General features: G+C 36.6%; 2 protein-coding genes across 4 annotated transcripts in view; one reads left to right on the top strand and one right to left on the bottom strand.

Moving 5' to 3' along the window:
- The window catches only part of sntg1 (syntrophin, gamma 1), a 61,824-nt gene extending 55,900 nt beyond the window's left edge, over window positions 1-5,924 (top strand). For both annotated transcript variants that reach the window (XM_008434259.2, XM_008434261.2), the window contains exon 19: window positions 593-5,924. In XM_008434259.2, coding sequence (XP_008432481.1) covers window positions 593-775 — 183 coding nt within the window. In that variant the 3' untranslated portion in view covers window positions 776-5,924. The remainder of the gene's footprint in view (window positions 1-592) is intronic.
- pcmtd1 (protein-L-isoaspartate (D-aspartate) O-methyltransferase domain containing 1) lies at window positions 5,172-25,691 on the bottom strand. Of its 2 annotated transcripts, none has more exons than XM_008434257.2 (6): window positions 25,446-25,691; window positions 17,505-17,969; window positions 16,348-16,450; window positions 13,999-14,170; window positions 9,358-9,481; window positions 5,172-8,977 (listed from the first exon to the last, which is right to left on the bottom strand). In XM_008434257.2, the coding sequence occupies exons 2-6, from the start codon at window positions 17,809-17,811 to the stop codon at window positions 8,595-8,597; spliced, it is 1,089 nt and encodes a 362-aa protein (XP_008432479.1). In that variant the 5' UTR covers window positions 17,812-17,969; window positions 25,446-25,691; the 3' UTR covers window positions 5,172-8,594. The 2 variants fall into 2 exon arrangements, with proteins under 2 accessions (XP_008432479.1, XP_008432480.1); XM_008434258.2 differs by having other exon boundaries at window positions 25,469-25,691.
- Between the last annotated feature and the right edge of the window lie 834 nt (window positions 25,692-26,525).

Raw genomic sequence — 26,525 nt, 5'->3', positions numbered from 1 at the left:
CCCTCGTTGCCACTAAATCAGAGAAAATGTTTTGCCCATTTTAGATTTTAAGATTACCAAAATGATTCATTTTATTCCTAAATATATAATAATATAATAGAATCTTTCAGATAATTTATTTATGACTCTTTTTTTTTTTAAATTGACATTTACATACATTAAAATTACTGATAGAATAATCARATGACTGAACATAGTGTTTTGTAGAGTGGTCATCACAAAACCCTAAATGGGACCCTGCACGGTCCCATTAAAATTTTGTAGGCAGAAAAGGTGCTTGTGAGTGAGGCGGCCTACGAACTTCACTTAGTTGCACCAGATTTCTCAGCAAGAATGGTTCAAATCTCCACCAAACTATTGTGAGAAAATTGTGGATGTCTTTGTCAAGTCCTTGTTATTATTCTGACATTGAGCTCTTGGAAAATGATTTTAATGTTCCTAACTGACCTAAAAGTAAAACAATAAAGAATAATAGTAAAAGTGATTTAATCTCATTACACTGCTTCAAAAATAGTATTTGGTGTCTTTTGTACAGTGTGTGTGTAAATATCTGGTTTTAACTGTAAATGTTTGATTTTGTGCTTTCGTTTAGGAGCTGGAGTTCTCAAACCTCTTTGCTGTTCTTCACTGTATTCACGCTTTCTTTGCTGCCAAAGTTGCTTGTCTGGACCCAGTGTTTGTGGAGAGCCAGGGCAGCGCTACGACTGCTGGGATTCCTTCTCTGTCCAGCCTCTCTTGCAACTCACAGACTCCAAAACTGAAATACACCACTTGACAGGTGCTGCTGTCTCCGGACTTCTTTTAAAAGACCAGAATCGCCTCAGACGACAGACAGCTGAACGTGGATCAAGCCTATGTGTGTTGTGGGTAACTGGACGCTTTAGTAGAATAAAAGACCTCCTTGTGAGTATTACACTTGATATCTCTGAAGACTTCAGGAATTACTTTGGACCTGACTTTGAACCTCTTCTTTGAAAACCTTCTGAGAGCGACTCGTTGGACATGAAATGGGTTTTTGTCTTTCTTTCAAGCCTCAGACAACCACATGATTATCACATCAAACAGAAACTGCTGGTAATTTCCCTCAGTAGTTTGTCTTTTTTCTGTGAAACTTCACTGAGAATCTTGGGCTAGATGCATAAAGATGCGCACACTCATCGCTGTGTGGGTTTGTACTCATAAAAGCATATGAATTACTTTATCTAGACTACCAAACCCTTCATTTTAATGGAAGCTAAGTACAAATTTACTTAAGATTATTAATTAGCATGGGATTTTCTTAACATCACAAACTGACTTTTTTTTTTTTCATCTGGGGATAATAAGGTGGGATTTTCTCTTGGGATAACAGCCTTATCTTAGTTTGCAAGCTAATTTGGATGTGATTTTTTCCAAGGTCACAAGTTGAATATTCGTTTGTCTTAAGAAAACCAAGTCATTTTTATTTCTTTGTCCCTCAAGAACAACATGCATTTCCTTGAAATAATGGATTTACTTGCTTTTATTATTAATTTAAATGTGATTTTCTTCAGATTACAGACTGAATATTCTTTTATCTTGACCTAACTAACTAATTGATTATGGTGCAGATGGTTATTTTAGTACTCCTAGTTTCATTGTTCACTGTCACTGTCATGACACTTCAGTTTGGTACCACAGTAGTCAGATGTTTCTTAATGGGGCATTTTCACATTTAGAAATCTGTCCGTGTTATGTACTTCATTTGCTTTTGTTTCATGATTGCAAACTTATTTAAAGTTATCTCAAGAAAGTAAATCTTTTATGTCAAAACAACTAAATGTATTGAACACAATACCACAGTTAAATTCGTATGATGACATAAAAAGTCTTATTTTCAAATATTGAGGCAAACAACACATTATCACTAGATAATCTTTTCTGAGCAGGACGTTTCTGCTTTATTGCAAAAATCTCAATAATTATAAAAATATGTACAAGAACTTCTTTTTTGTACTATGATTATATACCCTTATAGGAAGCCCTCTATGTGGGATATATACATTCAGCATAGTATAGTATTCAGATAATTAGTTCTCATTTCTGTTCTAGTAAAACCTTTTACAATCATGGTAAATTATCTCCACAGTTTTTTCATTTCTGTTTTAAATCCCTCTCTAAACAAGTGGTCTGAAAAATCCGGCTCAACATTCTCAATGCATAAGTAGGTGAAGGAATATGTATGTTATTTTTTGTGTGTGTGTGGGGGGGTGCGTGCGTACGCATGTGTGTGTGTACCCATGATTTATGCATCTAGTCTCTGGAATTAAAAATATGAAAAAGCACTTTTTTCTAAAACATGTGAACCTGTTCAAGGACAAAAAAAATTGCTTTGACTGGATTATAGGAAGAGTTTACACTCATTTTAAGTGTTTTTGTGTTTTTAAACGGACAATTTAATTCAAGACTCATTTAAAGTCAGATTTATTTACCTCAGTTTAGAGTCCACCTATAACTAAAAAGCAACATTGCTGGTGAGAGAAATGTATGTTGTTTCTTGTGTTGTCCTTGCCTGACACTCAGCATTGTGAAGTACAAACACATCTACCGATCTGCGTATCGGTGTATAAACGTGTTAGCATTTGTGAGTGCAAGTGGGTGAATGTGTCTCTAGTTTAAAGCACTTTGAGTGGTCAAAATGATTGGAAAAACACTATATAAGTTTAGTCCATTTACCGTTTTACCATTTACATCTGTTTTTGGGTCACTGAACAGGTTGGCTGAAAGTCTATTGCTGCTTATTTGGTTGGTGGAGAAAGAAGATGACTTTGAACATCAAGTTCATCATTAAACAGCCTTAATTGGACAAACAAAAGAAAAAAAATCAATTTCTGTTTATAATATCTCTTCTCAAAACAATTATGTAAATAAACACTGACATTTAAATAAACTCAGATAACCATAAAGCATAACCTGAAGCACTGTCACTACTACTTGGCATTAAGGTATTCAATATTTGATGTGTGCCAGAGGTAAAAAGCTCATACACTGATGCTCTCTTTGTCATTTACTCTTTGAACCAGTTACAAGTATAAAATCAGCCATGGCGTATTTTTTATCGTTGCTTGAGATTACCCTGTAAATATTACATTAATGAGAAATGGTCAGGAGGAAAACAGAAATATCCAATATCCTAGCTTAAAATGCTTTCAGTTACTCCCTTTAACCTGTCTCTGTTTCAAACTGTTTGTAAATGCTGCAGAGTGGCAGCTAAACTATCATAATCACAAAGAGTTCAGGTCAATTAAAGTAATTATTCACACTCTTACCTCCTATTTACAGAGGAGGCGGCCCCTGGGTAAGAGAAACTCTGGAGGATAGCAAATTAAAAGGGGTCAAAGCATTTTCGTGCTGTGCAGCCTTGTTAAGGCGTCTGATGGAAAGCGGCGGTGGTGCAGTCTATGCAAAGAAAGTCTGTGTGATGATTTTGTGCTTTAAAAACAATCTTGATAAGAAATAACCGTGCCACACAGGATCCTAGAGGGTAAGGTTGACTTTATTTTATTTTAMATTTTTTTTGCAGATGTTTTAATAACAGATATGCAGTGAAATAAATCAATAAATGAGAACTTTTGTATCACGGCTCAGTCATGAGTGAATTTACTTTACTCAAATACAATCCCATGGCAAAATACTTATATTGTTTGAACTTTTTCCACACTTTTTCACATAACCACAAATTGTTATGTGCTTTGTTGGAATTTAAGTGCATAAGTGTGAAGTGAAAATATCCCTTTACGCTATGATACCATGAATAAAGTGTATTCAGTTATCTTCAGAAGTAGAAAGGATGTGCTGTGGTCAGATCAACTATTTTGGACTACATGTCAAATGCTACCTATGGTGAAAACTGACACTACACATCAGCCTGAGCACACCATTCCTACAATGTAACATGGTAGTGGCTGCATCATGCTGTGGTGGTGATTTTTTTTCTTCAGCAGGGTGAGGAAAGCTGGTCAAAGGTGATGGGGAGATCAAAAGAGCTAAATACAGGATAATATGTGAAGGACACCTGAGAGACGCTGCAGAAGACTTGATGTTCACCTTCCTGCAAGACTAAACAAAACACCCAGAGCTACGGTGGGTCAAAGTCCAGACTTAAATTCATCTAAGAATCTATGTCAAAACCAGTTGGCATTGGCAGATGCTGACATAAAGTCTGATTGAACTCAAACTATTTTGCATAATACAGTGGAGATGAAAATTGCAGCTAAAATTGATCCACAAAATATTTACGTGAAGATATCAAAAAACTTTCCAAATTGTATTGTAAAACGTATATTAATAACCATTACCTTCTTCTACTTATGCATTACTTTCTGTTGGTCTGTCACAAAAAATATCAGCAAAAAAATAAAAACAGCGTAAATGCATTGAAGTGTGTGGTTGTAATGTGGCAAAATGAAAAAACAAAAAAGTTTAAGCGGTATATACTTTTGCCAAGTACTGAAAAACCACTTTTCAGCTTCTATTAAGATATTGTTGTGTCAAATTAAATATGCACACTTCCATTATGGCATCCTTTTAAAAAGAAAACATTCATCCTTTAAAACAAACTCCCACGGTCTCTCCCGAGTATTTTATGAGAAACATTCCCAAGGACCTTGTCAGGGTTTCTCCGAGCCTGACCTCAACACATAAAAATTTTAAAAGCATCTAATGAAAGATGCTGTTTGCCACTGACAACCAGGAAATCTCTGCTTCCTTTTTCTTCATCTGCCTTTTGTCAGTCACCTCAGCGCAATTCTCCCATACACTTAATATTCAGCAAATCCCCCGTCTGAGGCAGCAGCTTTTCACGTTTGAGCACATAAAAAGCACTATTTTGACAACTGTTTGTCTGATCTGCTTCACTTTTTTGGCAGGTGCATTTCTCAACACTTTAAAGGATCAGTGTCGAGTTTGAGGCTCTTTGGATGAGCGGTCCTCTTATTTGCAAGCCTTTCACTAAAGTATCCCCACCAGGCAATATACGCAAGCTCTGGGAAACGCTTTTGTATGTACTCTGCRAGCAATCAGGATCCAGAAACAAAATTCAACGGGATCTTCTTTTGATTCTAATCCGCCTCGCTAACAAGTCTGAAGAAATTCAGCTCCCATGGAACATAACATTAAGAGCGTATAAGCATTACAATGACTGGAAGACAAGYACTGTGATTGTGACCTTTATTTTTGTGCCACACAGTTACAATGAAACAACACATTTTCAAAATGAACTGCACACACTGAGAACAATCAACCCATCGCCCCTAACAAAGAGAAGCTGGACTGATTTGGCTTAAAAAAACAAAAAAGAAGAAAAAATAAAAGAATCCAAAATAGAGAGTGCAGGGCAAGTTACGAGCTTGTTTATTTTACTGGGAGCAGTTTTAATAGTCGAATCTCGTCCACGTTAAATGTAATCACAGCCATCCCATTAACTTTGGTGCAAGGGGCGACCTCAGAGTCTCAGCTGTACGTCTGCCTGATTCAATGTCGCTCACTAATTAGCAATTACATTTCAGGTTATGGTATATCAACAGTTGTGCTGCTCAGACGCATCATGTGAATTTTAATGGAGGCTGTGCRAATCAAATGGGACTGTTTGGTTGTTATTGGTAATTATAAGATAAGAATCTGCGCTGCTAAACTAAAAACTATCCGTCAAGAACATTTAAAAACTAAGCAAATTAAAATAAACTTACTGAAAATAGAAATCACCTCCCCACGCACAAAAAAAATCTACAAGAGATCAAGCTCATTTTCAAAACTATTTTTCAGTATATCAGACTAAAATTGAGAGCTAATATTTTCTATGTAGCAGACAGCAGTGGAGTTCCCAGTGTGAAAGATACAGTACAGCAAAAGGGGATGTGCTACAACAAGTCAACTGCAAATTAAACTAGATGGAAAAAAAATCATATGAGAACAATATATACTGCTTATATCACTTTTATATTGAAGAAAATTCATATCAACAACATTCAACTTAGTTTTTTTTTAATACGAAAGGTTCATTCAAAGAAAGATGAAGAGACTGTCCAACTGTGCGACAGTGAAGCATAAGGAAAACCTATAAATGTCAGGCCGGCGCCGTTCTGTTTTTCAATGTGGAATGTTTTTTTTTTCTTTTTTTGTACAAAAACGTCTTTGTTTAGATAATTCACTGTGCCAGGAAGCTCACAGAAATCCTAAAATGATGCAGGGGTACATTGGCACTTAAAAGCCACCGCTATTAGGGAAGTACTTGGGGTGCCTTGTAATTAAAGGTGAATTTACATTACAATGAGTCCAGTCCCCAATTATAGCCGAGAGTGGTACCTTTTTTAAAATATTTTCTTTACTTAAGGACTGCAGATTAAGGTGCTTTGTTGGACACAACTGTAGTCCAGGATAAAAAAGCCATTAAAATCTTGAACAATTGTGATTTTGCATTGTTTTTGATTAAAAACATAAAAATGAAGAAAAAAAAAACATCAGCACTGTACAGAATTCAACTTGACTCAAGGCCATGGAACCAAATAATAATTTTAAAGGGCAAGTATCATAGAGCAAACAAAACAAGGAAAAAGAAAGCTATCAACACCATGAAACAAAAATGAATCCTCATCAGCTTTTACATGGTTTTTCAAAACTAACCCATATTTGTAAAGCATTTTTTTCTGTAAAACTGGAAGTGAGTACATTATAAGGATAACGGCGCATCACCTGCATCTGCAGTGCCTGATCAAGTATAGCGGTACAGTAAACATGAAATGCTTCCTGTATAAAAGTACCAACATTTTAATGGGAATAGATGACCACCGATTGGTAGCACAACAAAAAGATGGACTGAGCACTTTCGCTACAAAGTTCATCTATGGGTAATAATGCAGCTTGAGCAGGCAGTGAACAGCCAGACTACTAAGAAGTAGCTGAGAGCAAAGTTTTCAAGTGAAAACTGTTTAATTTAAAACACGCTTTACTTTTCAAGTGTACAAAACAAAAATGTTCTTCAGGATGTTCATCCAGTTTCTGAGCCAAAAGGCAGCCGCAATGTGATCATACTTTGCTATTTTAACTCCCTCTCCATTCACTACATGGATAGCATTAGCTTGACGTGACTTTTAAGGGTTAAACGGCATGTGAAAATTAAATGCTGGTGAATTTCTAGAGTTTACAAGACGGACATCTTCAGTATAACGTTTCAACAGCTACATCACTACAGAGAGCTAAAACCATCACAAGTAAAACCCAGACTATTTGTGTGAAGAAAAGGCAGACTTGCACATTCACTGCATGGCTCACCAATATAAAATAAGCTAGTTTGCTGGAAGGAAGAGCGTATAAGAGTGACAATGCTGGTCAGAAGTGGGGCAGAATTAATTCTTTTTTATTTTAAACTAGCTGCTGCCAACTTTCTTAATTATAGAATTATTTTATTTTGTTAAAAGTAGGCTCAGTGTTACAAACACTAGATCAATCAAACTTGTGGCTGCATTCTGTGCTGCATGATGCTTGCTGTTTTTTAACGTTTTGTTTTTTCACATTTAGTCATAGAATTTAATATAATTATTCAGAGCTACAATCCTTAGCCTAATTGAAAAGGGAAAAAAATAAATTATGATAAATGCCCTTTAAATTCCTATGATTTTTTTTTTTTAAGACATATTCCTAAACCTGATCACTTGGGACATCACCTCCAGCGATCAGTCAGAACATGTAAAACGGTGCCTAGAAACACCTCAGATATATATAATATAATCAATATTAATTAAACATCTTCCTTTCTGAAACCGTGAACTATCCATAAACATCTGTAGCTTATTTCCTTACCATGCTGATATATTATTTAAATGCATCCTTGAGAAAAGACAACAGAGTAGAGAGCTTACATTGCATCAAATAACATGTCAGTTTTTCGCAGTGAGAACCCACAAGAATGTAAGCATGCTTTAGAAAACTTCACATTAAAATGTGCCCTGTAGAAAATATATATGAACCGATTTCATCTTTCCAGTGATCCATTTTTTTTTTTAGCAGAAAGGTATAAAATGCAACAAGATAAGTATTTCTCCCCCCCATTCATGAGTATGCAAGAAGTTTTTAATCTTTAGTTGAAAAATGGGATCAGATGTGGCCTTATTTGCAATTCAGCATGTTTCTATATAATTAAATCCCCGTATAGTGACAGCAGGTTAAAGCTTCTACAAAAGGTGCAGTAAAGTTTTCAGTTTTGTATGATCATATTTTAACAAAACCATAAGAACAGATTTTTTTTTCTTTTTTGTCATGTATAGAGTTCTTATCTGCATAATATCTGCAGACATCCTGATTTGATAAAATCTGTATCTCAAAACGGTTTCCTGAAACTAAATGTTCATTTCGGATACTTTTTACATATTTTTATATACAGATCAAAAAAGAAAATGTCAAGAGAAACGAACACCCATGGAAATCAAAACATTATTATCTGACATTATGTCATCTTGTTCCACTACAGTGTTGCCTTTGAGATTAGGTGATAATAATGCTACATCGAACTGAAAAAGGGTGAAGAAAACAGGATTTCAGCAGGCAGAGCACTCATTACGGACGGACATCGAGTGAATCAGTCATTTCTCTCTGTAATACAGCAAGTAMGCTTTCAGCGACTCTGGCAGAGGCAGAGCCAGTATTTGTTCTCTCAGCTCATTCACTTGCTTGATGATTTCAATGTCACCAATGTCTCTTTCCTCCTCCTCCTCCTCCGCCGCCGCCTCCTTCTGTTCCTCCTCAGCGTGTTCCTCCTCTTCGCTCTCCACCATTTGGGGTATGAGCTGATTGCCCACAAAAACGTAGGTGTTGATGCGCCGCCGTCGACAGCGCCTCCTTTTGCGCTTGTGGGGAACCCTCTGAACCGTGCCCTTCCCCTGACTGTCCTGATTCGCCAGGTTTCGGAGAGTGCGGCGAATGTAAATGCGAGATAGGTCCTGAAGGCTGCGGACGGTCACTGGGGCTGAGGACAGAGAGGGATGACACGGTGCTTCAGGACAACGTGTCACAAAAAAAACAAGAAACAAAGAATTTTTCACACTACAACTGCTGCTACTACTACCACCACATTTTCTCAACTAGGTCAGCATAAACAAGTAAGAATGCGACAGGAAACTGAGCTCCAGTGTTTCAAGAGAAGAGTAAAGTGGCTTCCTGATGCAGCTGCAAGCACATCTCATAAAACAAAACAAGTACGGTATCACGCTGCTCTAGGACTCATCGCTTCCAATCAATTTCAATGCACTGTGCCTAAAAAAAATAAAAAATAAAAAAATACAGCCAGTTTTCCACTTCAAGGCAAGTTTTTTTTGTTGTTGTTGTTGTCAAGGCAGTGAAACTCACGCAGCTGGACAGTGTCAGGCTTCTCTCCTTCTGCTCGGCTCTGCTGGACCAAGGGGGCAAAGGACACCGCCAAGATRTTCCTGCTATCCCACGTGCTCTGACCTGTTCTGGTTATCTGGGTCAGCTGCATATACACACAAAAAATTGAATTATTGTTGAAAAAAACCCAAAAAACACTAAATTATGCCTAAATCATGATCTAGAATCAGGTAGGACAATTCACTCCTACACCATAAACATATCACAACATGATATGTTTACGAAGGCTTCCACCATATAGAGTGTGCAAATAGTGCCAAGTCAGACTGAATGCAGAAATATGCAAAAGTTACAAAAGTTTTGTTCTAAAGATGATGCATGCGGTCAAGTGGTCGTAGATTTGTTGTAATTTTACCCTCTAACATATTACTAATCTGAGTCTTAGATGTTACATCATATCAGGAAAATGTTTTGAATTGATTCATCCTGAAAATTTTTAATTGCCATTGAAAACCACTGCATGTGTGTAAGTTCCATTCTGCATGTCATCAGGAACATAACCTTGAATATTTGCTGCTACTGCAGACAACTAAAACCTGACCTTCGTGTCTGAGTTTCTTGTGAACTATTTCTGATTTGGACTATCATTAAACTGGATAAAATGGCAACCTGTTTTTTTTTTTTTTTTTTTACCAGGCCACCAGCTTTTTTTATTAAGAATATCCTGGTATTTCAAAGTATTTATACACACTAATAAGGCTCCACGGAAGGTAAAAACCAACTCACAGTAATATGAAACATCCACCATTCTCAACAATGGTGGATGCTTTTCCACATTGTGTGGCAAAAATGTYATAGTCTTATCTAGGAATGTAAGACTGTGTGTGGAACTTCACACAGATGCTGAAGTTGCTGAGATGCTGAAGTTCCAATAGTGTTTGTAAAATTTTACCCATTTATGTTTGTGATGGTAGGACAAAAAAATGCTTTTTCTGTCACCCAAATAACAGGGTGGCATGTAGATGGTGCCCAATAGKTCTTCTGCAGACTTAGCAGCTTTCTGTAACAGTCCTCTGCAGTGAGCTGTGCAGATGTTTAACATGCTACACCGTGTCGTGTTGAGATAAAATTGGATCAAAGTCCAGCCTTAGTTGCTACAATTACAGCGGTTTAAAACTGTAATATTTGAACTGTTTAAAACTGTTTAAACAGTTTAATGTAATTATGTAAATTAATTACATAAATGTAATTTATGTAATTAAAAAACAACATGTAATAAATTACATTTATTACATTTATTACATTACTATGTCATTAAATTACATTTAATGACATAAATGACATAAATGTAATTTATGTCATTAATTTACAAAGATTTATATGTAAATTATATTACATATTAATTTAGACAATGTTAATTTGGTTATTATTTTCCAACTTCTTAGAATGCTTTATCAATCTCAGGGGGGAAATTTGTTGTTACAGTCACCTGTTCAAAATATACTGAAGAAAACAGAGGAAATACAAAGTTATGTCTGTAAAATAAGCATAAACAAAAGAATAAAAGACGATTCAAAAATAAAACTACAAAGAATTATGAACATTATTATTATCACAGTCGCATGTTTGCCACATGTATTCTAGTCCAACACATTTTGATATATTAGTCTTTGGACATTATTTTTATACAGCAGACAAACAGGAGTATAGATTAAAATGAAACAAGCCTGGACTCTGTGATCAAATTAAAAAATTAGATGCTTCAAAAAKGTTTCAGCTACGCTACTTTTTGTAGGAATCTTTGGAGAAACAAGTAATTGTGGCACTGGTGATTTTGAAACAATGCCATGGGATATTACATAAATATTTAACAAAGCAATATCATGTAAATGCAGTAAAATATTAATGCATAGAACTACGTGTGTAGGGTGCTGTAGATTTACTGTATGCATTTACATTWCTCTTCCTAGTGGTATGTTACRGCTGTTAATGCACAAATGTATTCTGCAAAGTGAACAAATCTAAAATATGCTCATGAGCTTCCCGACACATCTGCTTTATCTTTATTAACATACACACAACATATATGAAAGGTTTGAAATGTTTTCGTTCTTCCAGGTGCCAGAAATGAAAACAAAATTATTAAGCAGAATCAATTAGTATTAATAAGAAAACTGTTGCATCGCTCTGCAGTGGTTCTGGCTTATTATTAGATGGCCAATCACATCACTAACGTTGTCATTTAATGTCAGATTGATATGTCAGGAATAGCTCTCGGGATGAGACAGATATACGACAGCTCAGATCTTTAATATCAAATGACCTTCTGCAGGGTGACAGTTCTTCAGAAACTATTAACCTAGATTGARAAATTGAGTTATTTTTGACAATAACAAGTTAAGTGTTTACCTCAAAGCAGCAGCTGTAGTGAATAAGACTTATTGACTTACAGAGGTGCTGTACATGACATCGCATTCCTTCCTTTGTACAAATTCAATCTTGTTGTTGACGTTCACGAGTTCTACCTCCTTAGCTCCAGCTACCAGCTGTGCCACTAATGGAACAACACATCTTTTATTAGCTAATAGAGCCACCACCTGGAGGCCAGATGTCAAAGTCCATCCATTCATTGCTAAAGGACACTTAAAAGATATGAGGGTTTCATAAAACAAAGTGGAAGCGTATGAAACAAGGTCTTCATTTAATAATTCACATTTTTCTTCTGCGTAAACACATCATACTGTAGATGTCTTTTACCATTACTGAGTCAGGGCTTCAGCTAAAATGACAGATGCTTTATGGGGGATTCAGAAGTGTTTCATATATGTACTTGGCCAGAAAAAAAAATCTGCTCATAATGAAATCCACAGAAGTGATTCCTCATCCTGACAAAAAAACTAAATGAGAAGAGGGAACTACAGATGTTGGTTATTCCAGCAGCAATCTACCAGCCAGTGATGACTTTCCTACAGTGTTTTAGTTTTCTTCTGCACACTTCTTCCCTTCCCTGTCCTTTGAAGGTTTCACATTTGTCCATTTTGAAGAATAATTTAAAAARAAAGAGCCCCAGACAAGAAGGAGGGGAGAAAATATGTCAGCTTGGTGCTGATAAAAGTTCAGATCCTACATAGATCTGCAGTTTGTTATAAATGTTGTTTCCTCAGTAATAAGTGGGTCTTGGTTATTTAGGAATACAAAGCAAATACAGATAGCAGTTTTCCAAGTTTATTGTAGTTTCCAAATTATTCTTGATTTTAATTCCTAAGAAATGTTAACAGCGTGCAAAATRTTATTTTAAAATGTTAATATAATTTCTAATTTAATTTGGCATTTAAAAAATATGTTTATGGTTTGTATTTTTTTTTTATCATATTAARGATAAATGTGTATAGCACAACACTGGATAAAGCAACAAAATATATAAAACCTTGATTTTCTGTAGTTTGCTGGATTGTTGAATCATAAATTCATTTCATTGTGTTGATACTTTTCTGTTCCCCCAAACTTTACATTAAACATCTGGAAATTGAACAATGGGCCAACTTTAAATCGACTTCACTTAACAAAATGCCAAAAGTTGTTTCTTAACATTTAAACCAGATTAAGTTTCTTCAGGATCTCCGAGACTTTTCAAACATAGCTGGTTCATCGTAAATCTGAAAAGGCTCATTTCGATGTGAACACACATAAGGCCGTATTTTCCTGGCCATTTCAATCACATCTTTCCTAACAATCTACGGATTTTCCCTAAATACTCAAAAATCAATTTCAACCTCGTTGTGGAGGAAGAAAACAATGAGTATTTCAACAGTTTATCGGCACCAAACAGAACTTTGACGTGTCATCAGAGGGAACCGTGCAGACACATTCATGAAGTTTGTATTTTTTTTATATGATGAGCATAAAGTGCAAACCTTAATTTAATGTTTGGTTGGTTGTTTGTTTTGCTTTTTAGGTGTGGAAAGTGTGGACTRCTCTACTGGCTGCTTGGTGAGATTCTTTTACTTGCAGCAGTAGGGGCGCCAGCATGCCACGGAAAAAAAGGGAATGGTGCCAACAGCTGCATTCTCGTCTTGATGTATCCCAGAAGACCTCTTCAAGGCACTATATAGACTGTCTAGCTGATTTTTTTTTTTACATTTTAATACCTTAACTACGGTGCAATAAATTGTTTAAAATGAAATTATTTTTTAATGACCAAGTTATAAAACATSTTATTATTATAACCAGCTTAAAAACTGGTTCAGTCTTCTTGGATGTACATTGCACAACCCAGAGAGCCAGACTAAACAAAACTACAACCTCGGGTAATAAAATCTACCAGAGTCAAAATTAAGTTTTGCTTTACTTGAGTCCCTTTGTGATCCCAAAGGTTCCTTGCCACACAAACATCAAAACATCCCATGTACTTTCTTACGCCCCAACGGTGTGTCAACACCAACACAACGTCTATTTTAAATAAAATGCTATTTTGGCAGCACCGTGTGCAGCACAGCTGTTGAAATCCAGGGGCCGCCGTGGCTCAATAATGCATGAGAAAGTTGCGTAATGAGTCTTGCAGGTCAGAGCTATTTTACCTTGTTTTCCCATACGCTTTGAATTTTAAATAGCAATTGGTGTGTGTGTCAACTCTGTGTCAGTGCCATTGCGTGCAGCACTTACCTGATCCTCTATAGGCATCACCAGTATGCCTCCAATTTTGAGCAGTACTTTCATGTAATTTTCATGGTCCTTCTGCACTCCAGCGCCACAATAAATGCGATCGTATTGATGGCTGTCCGTTGAGATTTCAAGGCAATTCCCCACCACGAAGACAGGTTCRCAGAATTCAAACCTGCGAAAAATAATCAACATATCAAATACAGTCAGGGAAAACATGTTTGTCATTCAGTCAGTTTCACTGCCGCATTTGTAAACAGCGACAGAAATAAGCAAGGCTACATGAGTGTTTTCACACATCCACCGCAGCCCTGAGGTTTTCTAAACAATTCATGAGTGAGAATGCAAATGTCTGAATCAGCAGTAATAGACTTGTAATGGACAAAGGCCCTTGAAATTCAGACAAAGCCCATTTGCAAATAGAGCCGGCATCRTCTAGGGACTTCRCAGTGCGTGTTCATTATCTTTTGTGCAACAGGCACTGAAGAGGCAAAAACAAAACTGAGGGAAGAAACAGTGAGATTTGATATGTCGATAAAAATGTCTAATAAAAAGAAMCTCAGGGACATTATAAACCATCACACAAAGGACAGCAATTGACATTTATGACCGAATAAAGAACCACAAACTTTACAGCAATATAAATCTTGCAGATATTCCTACATTTTGAACACTACAATAGCACATATGTCTTAGCACAAGACATTAGCAGTGAAAACACATCTGGCACAAACAACTTTCTCTTATGTGCTTGRAATTCCTTAACATAAAAAAAGAAAAAAAGAAAAATTCACACAATTCACCCAACTTTTCCCTCACTTACTTCTCTTATTTTTCTTCCATGATMACAATAGTCCCATTTCTCCCTATGAGTCTTTGGTCACTAAAATCTACATCAGCCAATAAACATCTATCCAACTGGCCAGATATTATACTGACATGCAGGGTGTAAATGTGTGATACTTGAAACATTATAGCCCTACACGAAATTGCAACCAGGCACTCCTTTGCGACTGTGACATTATACATGTCGAAACCGCGATGACAACTGTGATTCAATACATTGTGAAGCTCTAGTTTCAGACAAGTTCTCCAACCAGAGTTGTAAACATCTGCAGTTGTTCCAGAGTTACCACATTTCTCTGGGCTGCTTGCCTGATTAATGCTTTTTTTTTTAGCATGAGCTGCCGTTTCAGGCAGACATCTATGTGATTGCTACATGACAAAGAGTAAGATAGCAGTTCACAGGGTATGAATATCGTATGTCCATGTAATGCTTATAAACCAGTGGGCTCGTTAAAAAAAAAAAAAAAAAAAAAAAAAAACAGAGGATAATACGTTCAAAGTTGTTTTACAGGCAAAAACACTGCAGATATCCCTGGCTAAAATAATCACATGTGGACCATTTAAAGACAAATTTGTTATTGCGCAATTATTTTACGAAAAGGTGTCACGTGCAGCTCCTTTTAAAATGACAGACATCAAGGTCACAAGTGTGCTGAGTAGCTGTGGATCTATTTGTTTGTGAAAAACCGTTAAAAGACTGATTTCTGTGTTAAAATTCCACATGTACAAGGAGCAAATAAATATACACTAAAGATGATTCCTAAGGTGTGCAACTAAACCCAGAAGTAGATTCACTGATTAAAATTGAAGCATTAGTTTACAGCAGCTGGTAGATCTTTACCACTCAGAAAAAACCCAACAAGTTATTAATCATTTAAAAAAAATAAAATTAACAACTGACTTTATAACAGAATGCATTCATATGGTGGAAAGGTACTCTATTGTGCCCAAACATACCCTGCTGTTTTGTTGTGCAAATTTGGCAGAGGTTAAACTATTTCACAAAATCACTGTTTGCACTTGAATAACGCCAAATAACTAAGCCTCACAATAAGAAATTTCAYTGAACAGCCGCAGTTAGACACTTGTGTCAAACACACCTTCCAAATGAGAAACAGTTTGAGCAGTTAAGTGGTTTTCATTTTGACTTCAGCTGGCAAAATTGGCTATCGAACCAGCTGCAACCTTCTGATTGTAAAGCACACCAGCAGCCCTCCAGCTGAGAAACAACCTCTCCATCTTCTGAGCTACAGCCATTTATTAACATTCATTTGTGTTTAATTTGTCCACATTGACAGTGATCTGTTTTAAGAGTATTTACGTGGGTGGTTTTGTTCTGGGCAGCTTCTTGGCTGAAACTGTTTGCTAGGCAACCGTCAGAGATTCAGGAGAGATTACAGTAAGGCGCTAAAAAAAAAAAAAAAAAAAAAACTGACTCTTTCACAGTTTGCATCTGACAACAAAGACACTTAACAAAATAGGAATGCTCTGACAGCATTTACTCACTTATCAAAACTGTCACTATTCTTAATGAATTCATCAAGTTTCTGTCTGGCGTACTCGACAACGTCCTTGTGGAGCTCAACTCCATGGTTCACACCGTAGGGGCCTGAAGCAGAAACAAAAGGGGGGAAATAAACACAGAAACAATGCTTTAATCTCAAACACACTCGGACACTTGGTTTTCAAAAACTATGGGCTTTTCATTTCAACAAGGTCCCTTATTGAGAAGAAAACAAAGGAGTTAATAATTCGTGGTCTTCAATCTTGAAATGTTTGAGGCTCTCCGTTTTTGGACAATAAGTTAAGATTTCAAAAAGCCGAGTTAGCTAGATTATACACTGGGGAATCTTAACAAAGTGTAACATTATAAACGATTATTTTATTTCAGTAAATTAATCAGTAATTTCAGTTTTTCAGAAAATGATAAAATGACACACCACCAACAAAGAAAATTGGTTAAATGCAGAAATGCCACACTGTTGAAATGTATGTTATTGGGCTGTACAGTATATACTGTATATACTGTACAGACCCCCTGTAGAACTCCGTATGCATAAATTACTTCCTTGCTGCTGGGTCTGGTGTCTCTCCTCTTCCTTTTCACAACACTCTGCAGAGTGTTTACATTTGAAGAGTTTGCACTGCAGGTCCATCAAGCACAGTGATGCTACAGTCAATAAACCAGGCATAACTTTTGGAAGTATGGACATATGCCAAGTGTCACTTGAGAATGAAATAATCTTTTCTGGACCAACACCAGCAGATCTCAAGGTTCCAGAAATAAACTCTGACTGTGAAAACTTCACAACGGTCCTCCAGCAACTTTAAMCTTAAATTCAACCGACCTGATGTCTTCAGTGCCCTGTCGAGTCAGCAGTTTTAAACATTTCTGTTTTAAARAAACAACATTTTTATTGTTTCCATAAAATATTAGATTTTGAGAGAAACTGTGTTCATTAACCTGAACCAAATGTCATTATTGCAGAAATAAACACTGTGTGTAACTAATCTATGTAATATAGAAGCTCTCCATTTTGAAATTAACTACTGAAATAAACAAACTCTTTCATGATCTTCTGATCCGCTAAGCCGAACCTGTAAAGGGTCAGAGAATCCCACATGTTAAGCAATCACTTGAAATAGAATTGCATAAAGAATACCTATGATGAGCCCAACCATTGTGCTCAGGTAACCGGTTCCGCTGCCCAGATTAAGGAAGGAAAGGCCTGGCTGCAGTTTGAGGGCCTCCATTACTTCAGAGTATATACACGGGGCAGACAGGTGAATGTTTCCGTGCTTCCACGCCAAGTCCTTGTAGGCACTGTCCCGATAGCCGTCCAGATAGTAGTCGCCTCGGTCTATGGCTCGGAAGGCCTGCTCGACMTTCTCTGTGCGGATGTACTGCGCCTCCTTTAGGTTATCGATGAGGTCATCGTTGTCCTCCCCGGCGCTCACAGCTCCCCCCATGGCGAAAAGTGAAGAGACACGGAAGGGCTGAACTTGTACACAGGTTGAGTGAGTCCTCCTCACAGCGGCATGGATATCTACGCTGGCTGAGGGGGTCCTGCCAACGCGAGTCGTCGAGTGTCACTTCAGATGGGGCTCATGTCCGAGCAGCAAGAAAGCTAAGAAAAAAAAAAACACACAAAAAAAAAACATTGTAGCTGTGTTATTTAAAAACCCTGCAGAAAAAAAACATAATGTCTTTTTAGGTTAACTAGTAAGATGCAGATTTGAAAGGCTTATTGGGGATGTATTAATGCACAGCCAAGACTGTCTGATGATGAAAAATTAACAATTGAAAGAAGCTGGCTGATGAATTTTCCATGCCCCCCCCTAAGATCTTCACATGTCACAGCAGGAAGAGCACAACTGCAATTAATAACTTTGATGAGGTTTTCACTCAATTTGGCTTCAAGAGCCACTCCATAATACATGGTGACCTGCTGATGTGACTTACAGGAATGAAACAAAGCCATCATCAATGGAATTTATAACCTCTGCACATCCAGCAGTCACAAGGCAAAATATCTGCTGYTACAAAAATAATATTAACACATTCATAYGCCACTGAGTATCTAAAGAACAATATTCTCTGTGTAGTTCAGATCAGAAGTTTGTAAGCATTCCCCYTTGYTGTGATTTGACAATTAATTAGGCTTTTTATGATTTATTTGATMAATTTTATTTGCATGTTATTTTTTTACATGAGATCTCAAGTTGCTATTTCATCAGAAATGTAAAACCGTAGCGACTTAGAGGGAGCTGAATTGTTCTTATTTTCTCCAGTTTATTTATTTACTCAATTTGTAATTAAATTTCTTTAAAAAAAAACAAACAAAAAAAAAACAATTTCAAAATGCAGTTTGGACCCAGGAAATGAAAGCCATTTTTATTAATATTAAGGAATACTGCCTAAAGTGGAAAGTGTGCAGGATATTTCTCATTTTCAGTCAAGCTGTGCTTTTATTTGATGCAACCTGCYAGATATTCAGGTGTGAAAATCACTGGTTCTGGTTTTGCTCAGGGCAGATAATGTCTGCAGAATGACTCAGAGTTGACATRGTTGGCTTCAGATTGGTAACAYTTTGTGAACATTTGTTCATTTTTTTCGTACTCAGATTTGCTACYTTTAATGTCTTGTATGATCTCTGGAGCTTTTGGCCCTTTAATGAGCCCTTGAAAGTTCACAAATTCATAAATAAGAAGAGAAAAGATATGTTGAAAACTTAAATATCTCAAGACATGTAAGCAAAACAATTCTCACAGATATGGRCTTTTTTTTTTTTTTTTYCCCCAAAATGAACATTTATAGCTYGTAATGCAGCTCAGAGAGACAAGATTTGAATTCCTTCTCTGCCTCCTCAGCATCTTCACATCTGACTCAGCTAATAAAGATTAAAATCAGAGGTGACTTTGTAGTGTGAGGCCCAGTGAGGTAATTTTCCTTTGGCTCTTTCTCCCAGGCAAAAAAGAATCATTGATTCTCTTCCCCATTGTTGGACACACAGCAGAACATTTTTCATCCAATTTTTCCTCTGCAGGCATTGAAMAAAAAAARAAAAGAAATTGGGTCAMGAGAGGTATTCCAGCAAAAATGCTTTGGAGTGATGTTCYAGTCCTTCCTCTGATAATTCACAGGCTTGTTGAAACAGGGTCATTATCAACACCTTTGCACAAATTAGGAAGTACAGAAAAGCATTTGTTAAAACAGCACCGTGGCAAATAAAAGCACAAAACAACTTTGCTTGTAGAAACACAGCTGATGTCATAGTTGTGTACWGGGACACTTCGAACACCATCTGAGGTCATGCTTGGCTCATGTGACCCAGAATCTTCGCCCAGAACGAAGAAACGTGTAACAGATCGTCAGTTAGCGKCTCGCCTGCAGAAACCAAATACCACAGGCCTGTCTGGGCAGCACACTGGAAGCACACCGCCAGACASTGTGTTTCCTTATCAAGTGTAAAGTAAAATTGATAAGGCTACGCTAATAAGAAAATAAATTAAATGCATAACCTCTGGGTTTGACAACCAGCACACTTTCTTCAACATAAATGATATGGCAGAGATGAATCCCAGAATAATATAGCTTACTGTGTTATTCTTATAGTAAACTTACAGAACTCACTCCTGCTTTCTCCTTCGAGACAAATTTGTAATTTTTGTCTCAAGATATATTTAACAATGACTAGCTTAAAATCTGTGATCCCTTTAGTATGTACAGCAGCTTACAAAGACACACATCAATTGACTTTTTTTCCCCAAACATTTGCATACATTTCATTAGAATTTCCTACGATGAACCAACACAAAGTGGTGCATAACTGGGAARTGGAAGAAAAATGGCATTTGATTTTCTAAGGATTTGAAAAGCATGGAATGCAATCTATTACACGGGTCTTATGGCTCAGGTCTACTCTCCATCCCTAAAATRTGAAACMAACACAGAGAAGCAGCTCTTATATGGGATAAACTACCAGAAAACTGAAAAACTGTAGAAACTCTGAGCTCCTTTTAAACCCCATTTGTTTAGAGTTGCCTTTGTGTTGTATTCATGACAGAAAAATCATTAATTTTTGCCTTTAGTTGAACTTTGTTTCACTCTACATCTTTGTGTTTTGGTCATGCAAAGTACTTTGAATCACCATGTTGCTGAAATGTGCTGTGCAAATAAATGTGCCAAGCCTCACGACGAAATAAAATCCTTTGTAACCGATTGACTTCAGAAGAGATATGTCATAGAACATCAGTGGATGTCATAAAGACCAAGTAACACASCAGACAGGTCAAGAATAATATTGTGAAGAGGTTAAGGGTTAGATTATGAAGCTGTAACCTATACGCATCAAACATAATCTTAAACTAGAAAGTGCATGGCACAACTGCAGACTACGGCTTCACAATATTTAATCAAGATGAATATCATGGGAAATAAGTAATATTGCAAATGAATGTTTAGAATTTCTGGCTGCAAAAGGTTGAGTGTCAGAAATTAACACTTTGATTTCAAGTTATATTTTCAGCCTGTTGGATGGAGTCCAACTAAAAAGAAGCCCACGGATAATAAAGGTGGCAGAGCATCAGATGCTGAAAGGTCACAGAGAGATTTGGAAGCAACATGGTGAGGAGTCAAGGGAAACGTCAATTTACCACAACTAAAATCAGAATTGCAATACTTAACAAACGTGATTTCCTAATATCGTTCAGCCACACATACTGGACACCTATCAACACTTGGGCCCCCCAAGAGCTCATAGACATCTTTATAATTACTGCATGTGCTACTTTGTACTGGGTTTATAACAAAAATCAAAATGAAATACACTCTAATGTGTTCTAATGTGTAAAATGTAAACAGCAAAATGAATGAAACTTCAAAAGCTACGAATATTCTTGTAAGGCACAGTGCCTACCAGAGMAGTGATAGACTTTACTATGCAAGTATATAAAAAAAAAATCAGTTGCCTATTAAGTTCAAGTTTATTGACATAATCATAAGGTGCAAATTTAATTAAACATTTTAGCACTCTGGTTACAGTTTTGTTTCACACGGCCCATTAATAATAATTTTAAAATAATCTTCTCCCATCATATAAGCCAGAAGAATGAACAGCCTGGTAAAACAGCAGCTTTAACATTAAACTCTGTGAGAAGCTGCTTTTTAAAAGAATGAGGGAAAACCATGTGTACAGCTGGAACTATGTAAATTGTAAATGTGACAAGTTCGTAGAAAGGCAAACATTTTGTTAAAAAAATKTATGCCTSTATTTTAATTTGTCATTTCTTGAGATCAGTTTATCTCTGCGAATACTATAAAAACAAATTTAGATTTGGCACATTACAAAACATAGCACAAAATGTACACACYCTGGCAAACCGCTTGAAATCGTTACTTTTATCAAATGAGCAGTCAGTTTTATTTCTGTAGTATAAAACTRAAAAGGTACGTCTCGCGGAAATTTTATTTGCTGACAAAATATTCTAGCTTTGTAAAAATTTGAGATCTATTGAGCAAAACAAACACTGTGGGATCAAAGTTGGGAAAGATCATTCTGCAATTTGCCTTTCTGAAACCAATACCTGCACAAGTCTAATTCTGAACATGAAAGTGCAGTTAAAAGAGGGTTTGCAGACCATAATGAATAGTTAAACTTGGCTGATTCGCAAAAAAATATGAGACCTTCCAGWTGGTTTGGAGCAAGTCCATCCAAGCAAGCACTTAGGCACCACAGAGGATATCAAAGTGTGGAGGACAAAAAAACATTTGTTTTTTCTTCAGGAAAGGCAGCTGAACTCCAGAGTAGTTGTAATCTCAAGTAAATTAAAAACGAAATTAAGAAAATTGAATGGCAAAGTTACAATAATGAATAAAGGTCATGCCTAAAGGACTTTAAATAGTCTTTAAAAACCAGAGTTTAATTTAGTACATGATTACACACTGTTTCTTTTATTACTGTGCCACAAACTAAAACAACTGCTCAAATAACAACCAAGAATAGGACTTCTGTGTATTTTTGTCAGGGGTTGTTGGCTTGTTTGTACTTTAGATTATAAAGGGCTCAGGTTGCAATCGTTGCTAAATGTTTTGCAACTACATTTTTCAATGGCTAATGAATGCAAATATCATAAGCAAATYTGACAAAACTTCAAAAGCTTTAAAATTACAATCACATCATRTTCACATAACCTATTATAGATGCTAAAACCAAKCTAGGCCATATTATTAATTTAGATAAATGAAAAGCAGTAAGCAGTTCTGCATTCTCCTGTTTGTGTGCTTCAGTTTTTCACCCACTASATCAAATTTCCCCACAACTCAGATGTTTCATTTCACATCAAGACGCTGTAAATCAAACCCTAACAATCCAATCCCTGTTAAGTACGCAMAACTAATCACAATTCGCTAAAATAAATCACAATGGTTTTATGCAGTACTGCAATAATCTTGCGATTAACACTCTTAGGCCTTAACCTTTACCCCAATACTTAATATTCATTTCAGAAAACTAACACGTCTTGAAGATTTAAAAGCTCTCAGATTGTGACAATTGGACATGCCCTGCAGGGTCAAAAGGAGRACAAATGTGTTAAGCATRATCAACCTTCCTATATTGTACAGGGAGCAAATTTATGGTTCCAACCAGATGGAGTGTCAAGCAGGGCGGCTTTTCAWCCTTCCCTGTGCAGCCAGTGCTGCACATAGTCTGGGGAGTCTATATGGTAAAAGCAATATGAATGTGACAAAATATCAATTTAATTGTGCAACTCAATTATTACACAGTCTACAGATTGTTTAGGATCTATGTCGAATATCAATAACAACAACAAATCAGACATTTGAGATGGATTTTGCTGTATTTTAAGTAGCCTGCGTGTTATTGCCTTCATTTCCAGAGCTACACATGAGAATCTATGAAATGTTTACCATAATGACTTTAGCTTTAGCACCATCTTCAGACTAAATCCTTTCAGTGCTCTGTGGTGGATAAACACTGCTGCTTGTTTCAAAATCAACTTTTTTTCCCCTTTTTTTTCCAATAGCCATTCAACTGTGTATTCAAAATTAATTTCAGTTCTACCCAACGCTCTGTTTCTTTACGTAAATGTTACATGAAAAAACAAAATAGATTAGGTATCGTTCTAACAAATGTATGCAAAGTCATTAATCTTCAAATATAGAAGCTACAATCAAATTTAGTTAATTTTCTCTCTGCATTGTGCATAAACATACAGTAATAGATCTCAGTGCAAGTGTGATGTCAAAATAAAACATGTTCAATTAGTCAACAAACATTTATTTTTAGGTGTACCAACTTGCATAGAAGTAGTTTGCCCACCTCTCCAACTTTACAAGTTTGCGAAACCTGTTTAAGCAGTTAACTTCACTGAGGGAATTTCCTCAACCACCACTTTTCCTGTTAAAACCAGCACACACCAGTCTCTGTAGTACAAAGGTACAGACACTAAAAAATGTTCAACAGAATTACATTATACTAGCAATTATGACAAACAACACAATATAAATTTGCACGGTCAAAAGAATGTATGCCCCATTTAAATTCTACAGTTTTACATGTTTTGTCTGTATCCGCTACTTTCTGCCCTTTCCAGTCCTAAAACATTCCTTTCTTTGCTATGTGGCCATTTTTAGTTGTTTTGAAATTAGTTACTTCAATAAAACTTTTACAGTGTTTGTGTAAATTGAGCTTAATCTTGAATTATTAGGGTAGCACCTGTAGCAAGGTTATAAAGTGCAATGCTACTTACAGGAAAGATGCTTGTTTCTATGACTTAACTATAGTTAGTACCAAAATCAATCACAGACCAGGCAGATTTAGGTTTAAAATAATCTTAATTTTATCATCACATTTTTTTATTACCAGAATAATAACATGTTGGAGAGGCTCAGCTAGAGCACAGACTTGAATCAGATAGGAAACTCTATAAGATTCTATCTCAACTATATTTAGATATGTTCTCATAATTTTGAGATACCTACATCATCTTTTAACTATCGTATATAGTCGTATAAATGCTACATTTTATTTATTTTTCTTTTAATTTATTTTTTACGTTAGCAAAGAAAGCTCCATTTAAAAAGGGGGGGTCCCCCACTTTTTAAATGCGGTGAGATGCACAGATCTGAATTCACGTCAATTGACACCCGAGGAAGCCAATCGACAGTGCGCCTGGTCACGTGATCCCGTTGCCACACAGACAGTTGTGCCTCAGCCAATCCGCGGCCCGAACACGCTGCCTTCACTGCGTGTGACGACGGAGCAAAACAACAACACCGTTTTCCTGAAATGTTTTTCAGCCYGTAAAAGCCAACATTCTTCCTTATTAACACTCGTGTCTGATAGTGATGAACCCACGGGGAGTCGTGCGTTAAATAAAGCTGCTGTTAAACATACAGAGAGTTTGTGCTGCGGCTGAGCATTCATGCAGTTTTTTTGTTCCCACTTGTCGAGCTGAAACGCAGTTGCTGGCCAGCTTTCTGCAGTGCGATTAACCCCATTATTTAGCTGCTTGCAACTCACAAAATCGGTTTGCTAAAACGAATTACATATTACACCTTGCGGGTTTCTGATAATAGCGGTGTTAAAAATCCAACACAGAACTTAAAAAAAAACAAAACAAACAAACAAAAAAATAATAATTAAATAAAATTCCGGAACCTCTTCGATCATGTCAACATTTGTGACAGAAAAAAGTGCCCCCCTTGMCACGTTTCAACAGCCTGATATTCACATCGAGAAATAAAACCTGTATATGCCATGGTGGATACGATCTTTAGCTCGGAGGCTAGGATCTTTTTTTTATCAGAAGGTGAGTAAAAACAGCTGTGTGATTGGGGCTGGCTAAGGTTAGCTTCTGGTGGGCCCCGAGTACGCCATCATCAAMACAGAGACAAAGCAGGTTAGATAAGCTCGGCTCTTTATCCTGCCGTTACACACACAACCTATCACAAACACAACGGTGCTACTCTGTTGTGCAAGTCCTCACTAACTGGACATAATTGCAGCCGAACMGAAAAATGAAACCAGGTAAGACGCAAACACACGGAACTTAACCACAAGGAAAACAAAGATACTCACAATGTCGTGTCGCATTTACTCACTTCTTGCAAGTGAATGCACCGTGCAATGCGACGGTCAGTGAAAGCCACTTTCACACGATRACAGCCTCTTCCAGAGACTAAGTACTGCTTGTCTGAGCTAACTTTAGTGGTTTGGTTGGGGAAAATAAAGAGTGGTAACGGCGAGACGCTGTGCTGGAGAGAAGGAAGAAAGAAACAGCTGAGAGAAAATGTAAACACGGGTCACGTGGTTTGGAAATGTCGAAACAAGGAAACTGTTGCTTATCTATCTATCTATCTATCTATCTATCTATCTATCTATCTATCTATCTATCTATCTATCTATCTATCTATCTATCTATCTATCTATCTATCTATCTGTTTTTTTATTTCAATTTATTATATAAATCTGAAAAGTGTGGTGTGCAGTTGTGGTAGCAGAATCATACTGTCGGGATGCTTTTGCTCCTAAAATGTTGCAATTATGTTTTTATTATTCCAAAAATGTTATGTGATTGTGTTCCAACATACATTGTTTGTCAAAAATATTCACAACAACTGCACTTTTTTTTCATTTTGTCACCTTTCAATTAAAAGTTGGATGTCTTTTCATAGGATWTATATTTATTATATTTGTTAGGCTGAAAGATTAACCTTACTCCAAGTCTGTTTCTGCAGGGTTTCTTTCAGTATTGCTTACAATATTATCTCCATACATCCTTCCATCTCTAATTAGCTTTTCTGTTCCTACAGAAAATCATCGCACTGCATGACTCTGCCACCAAAAATATTAACTTTGGGGAATGATRTTGTCAGAGTTGATGGTCAGTCACAATATCTTATGACATTTGCTTTCAGGTACATATGGGTTGCTGTTTTGCWGAAAGGAGGTTCAATGCTCCAGTCTACTGCTGCCCCAAACAGGGTTTCTTTCARAATTTCTCTACATTTTGCTCTACCCACTAAATGAGTCCGACCAGTTTCCTCGTCCTGCGGATGCAAAGCATCCACACAGCTTGATGTAATCACCATACAATTTCAAGATATTTTTATTGTAATGTGTAATTTTTCTACCACTCCATACTTATCTATTCGTTTG

Source organism: Poecilia reticulata, linkage group LG17 (assembly GCF_000633615.1).
Source record: "Poecilia reticulata strain Guanapo linkage group LG17, Guppy_female_1.0+MT, whole genome shotgun sequence".
In the NCBI taxonomy this organism is placed as follows: Eukaryota; Metazoa; Chordata; class Actinopteri; order Cyprinodontiformes; family Poeciliidae; genus Poecilia; species Poecilia reticulata.
The sequence above is the reverse complement of the archived record's forward strand: the minus strand, read 5'-3'. Positions and strand labels throughout refer to the sequence as shown.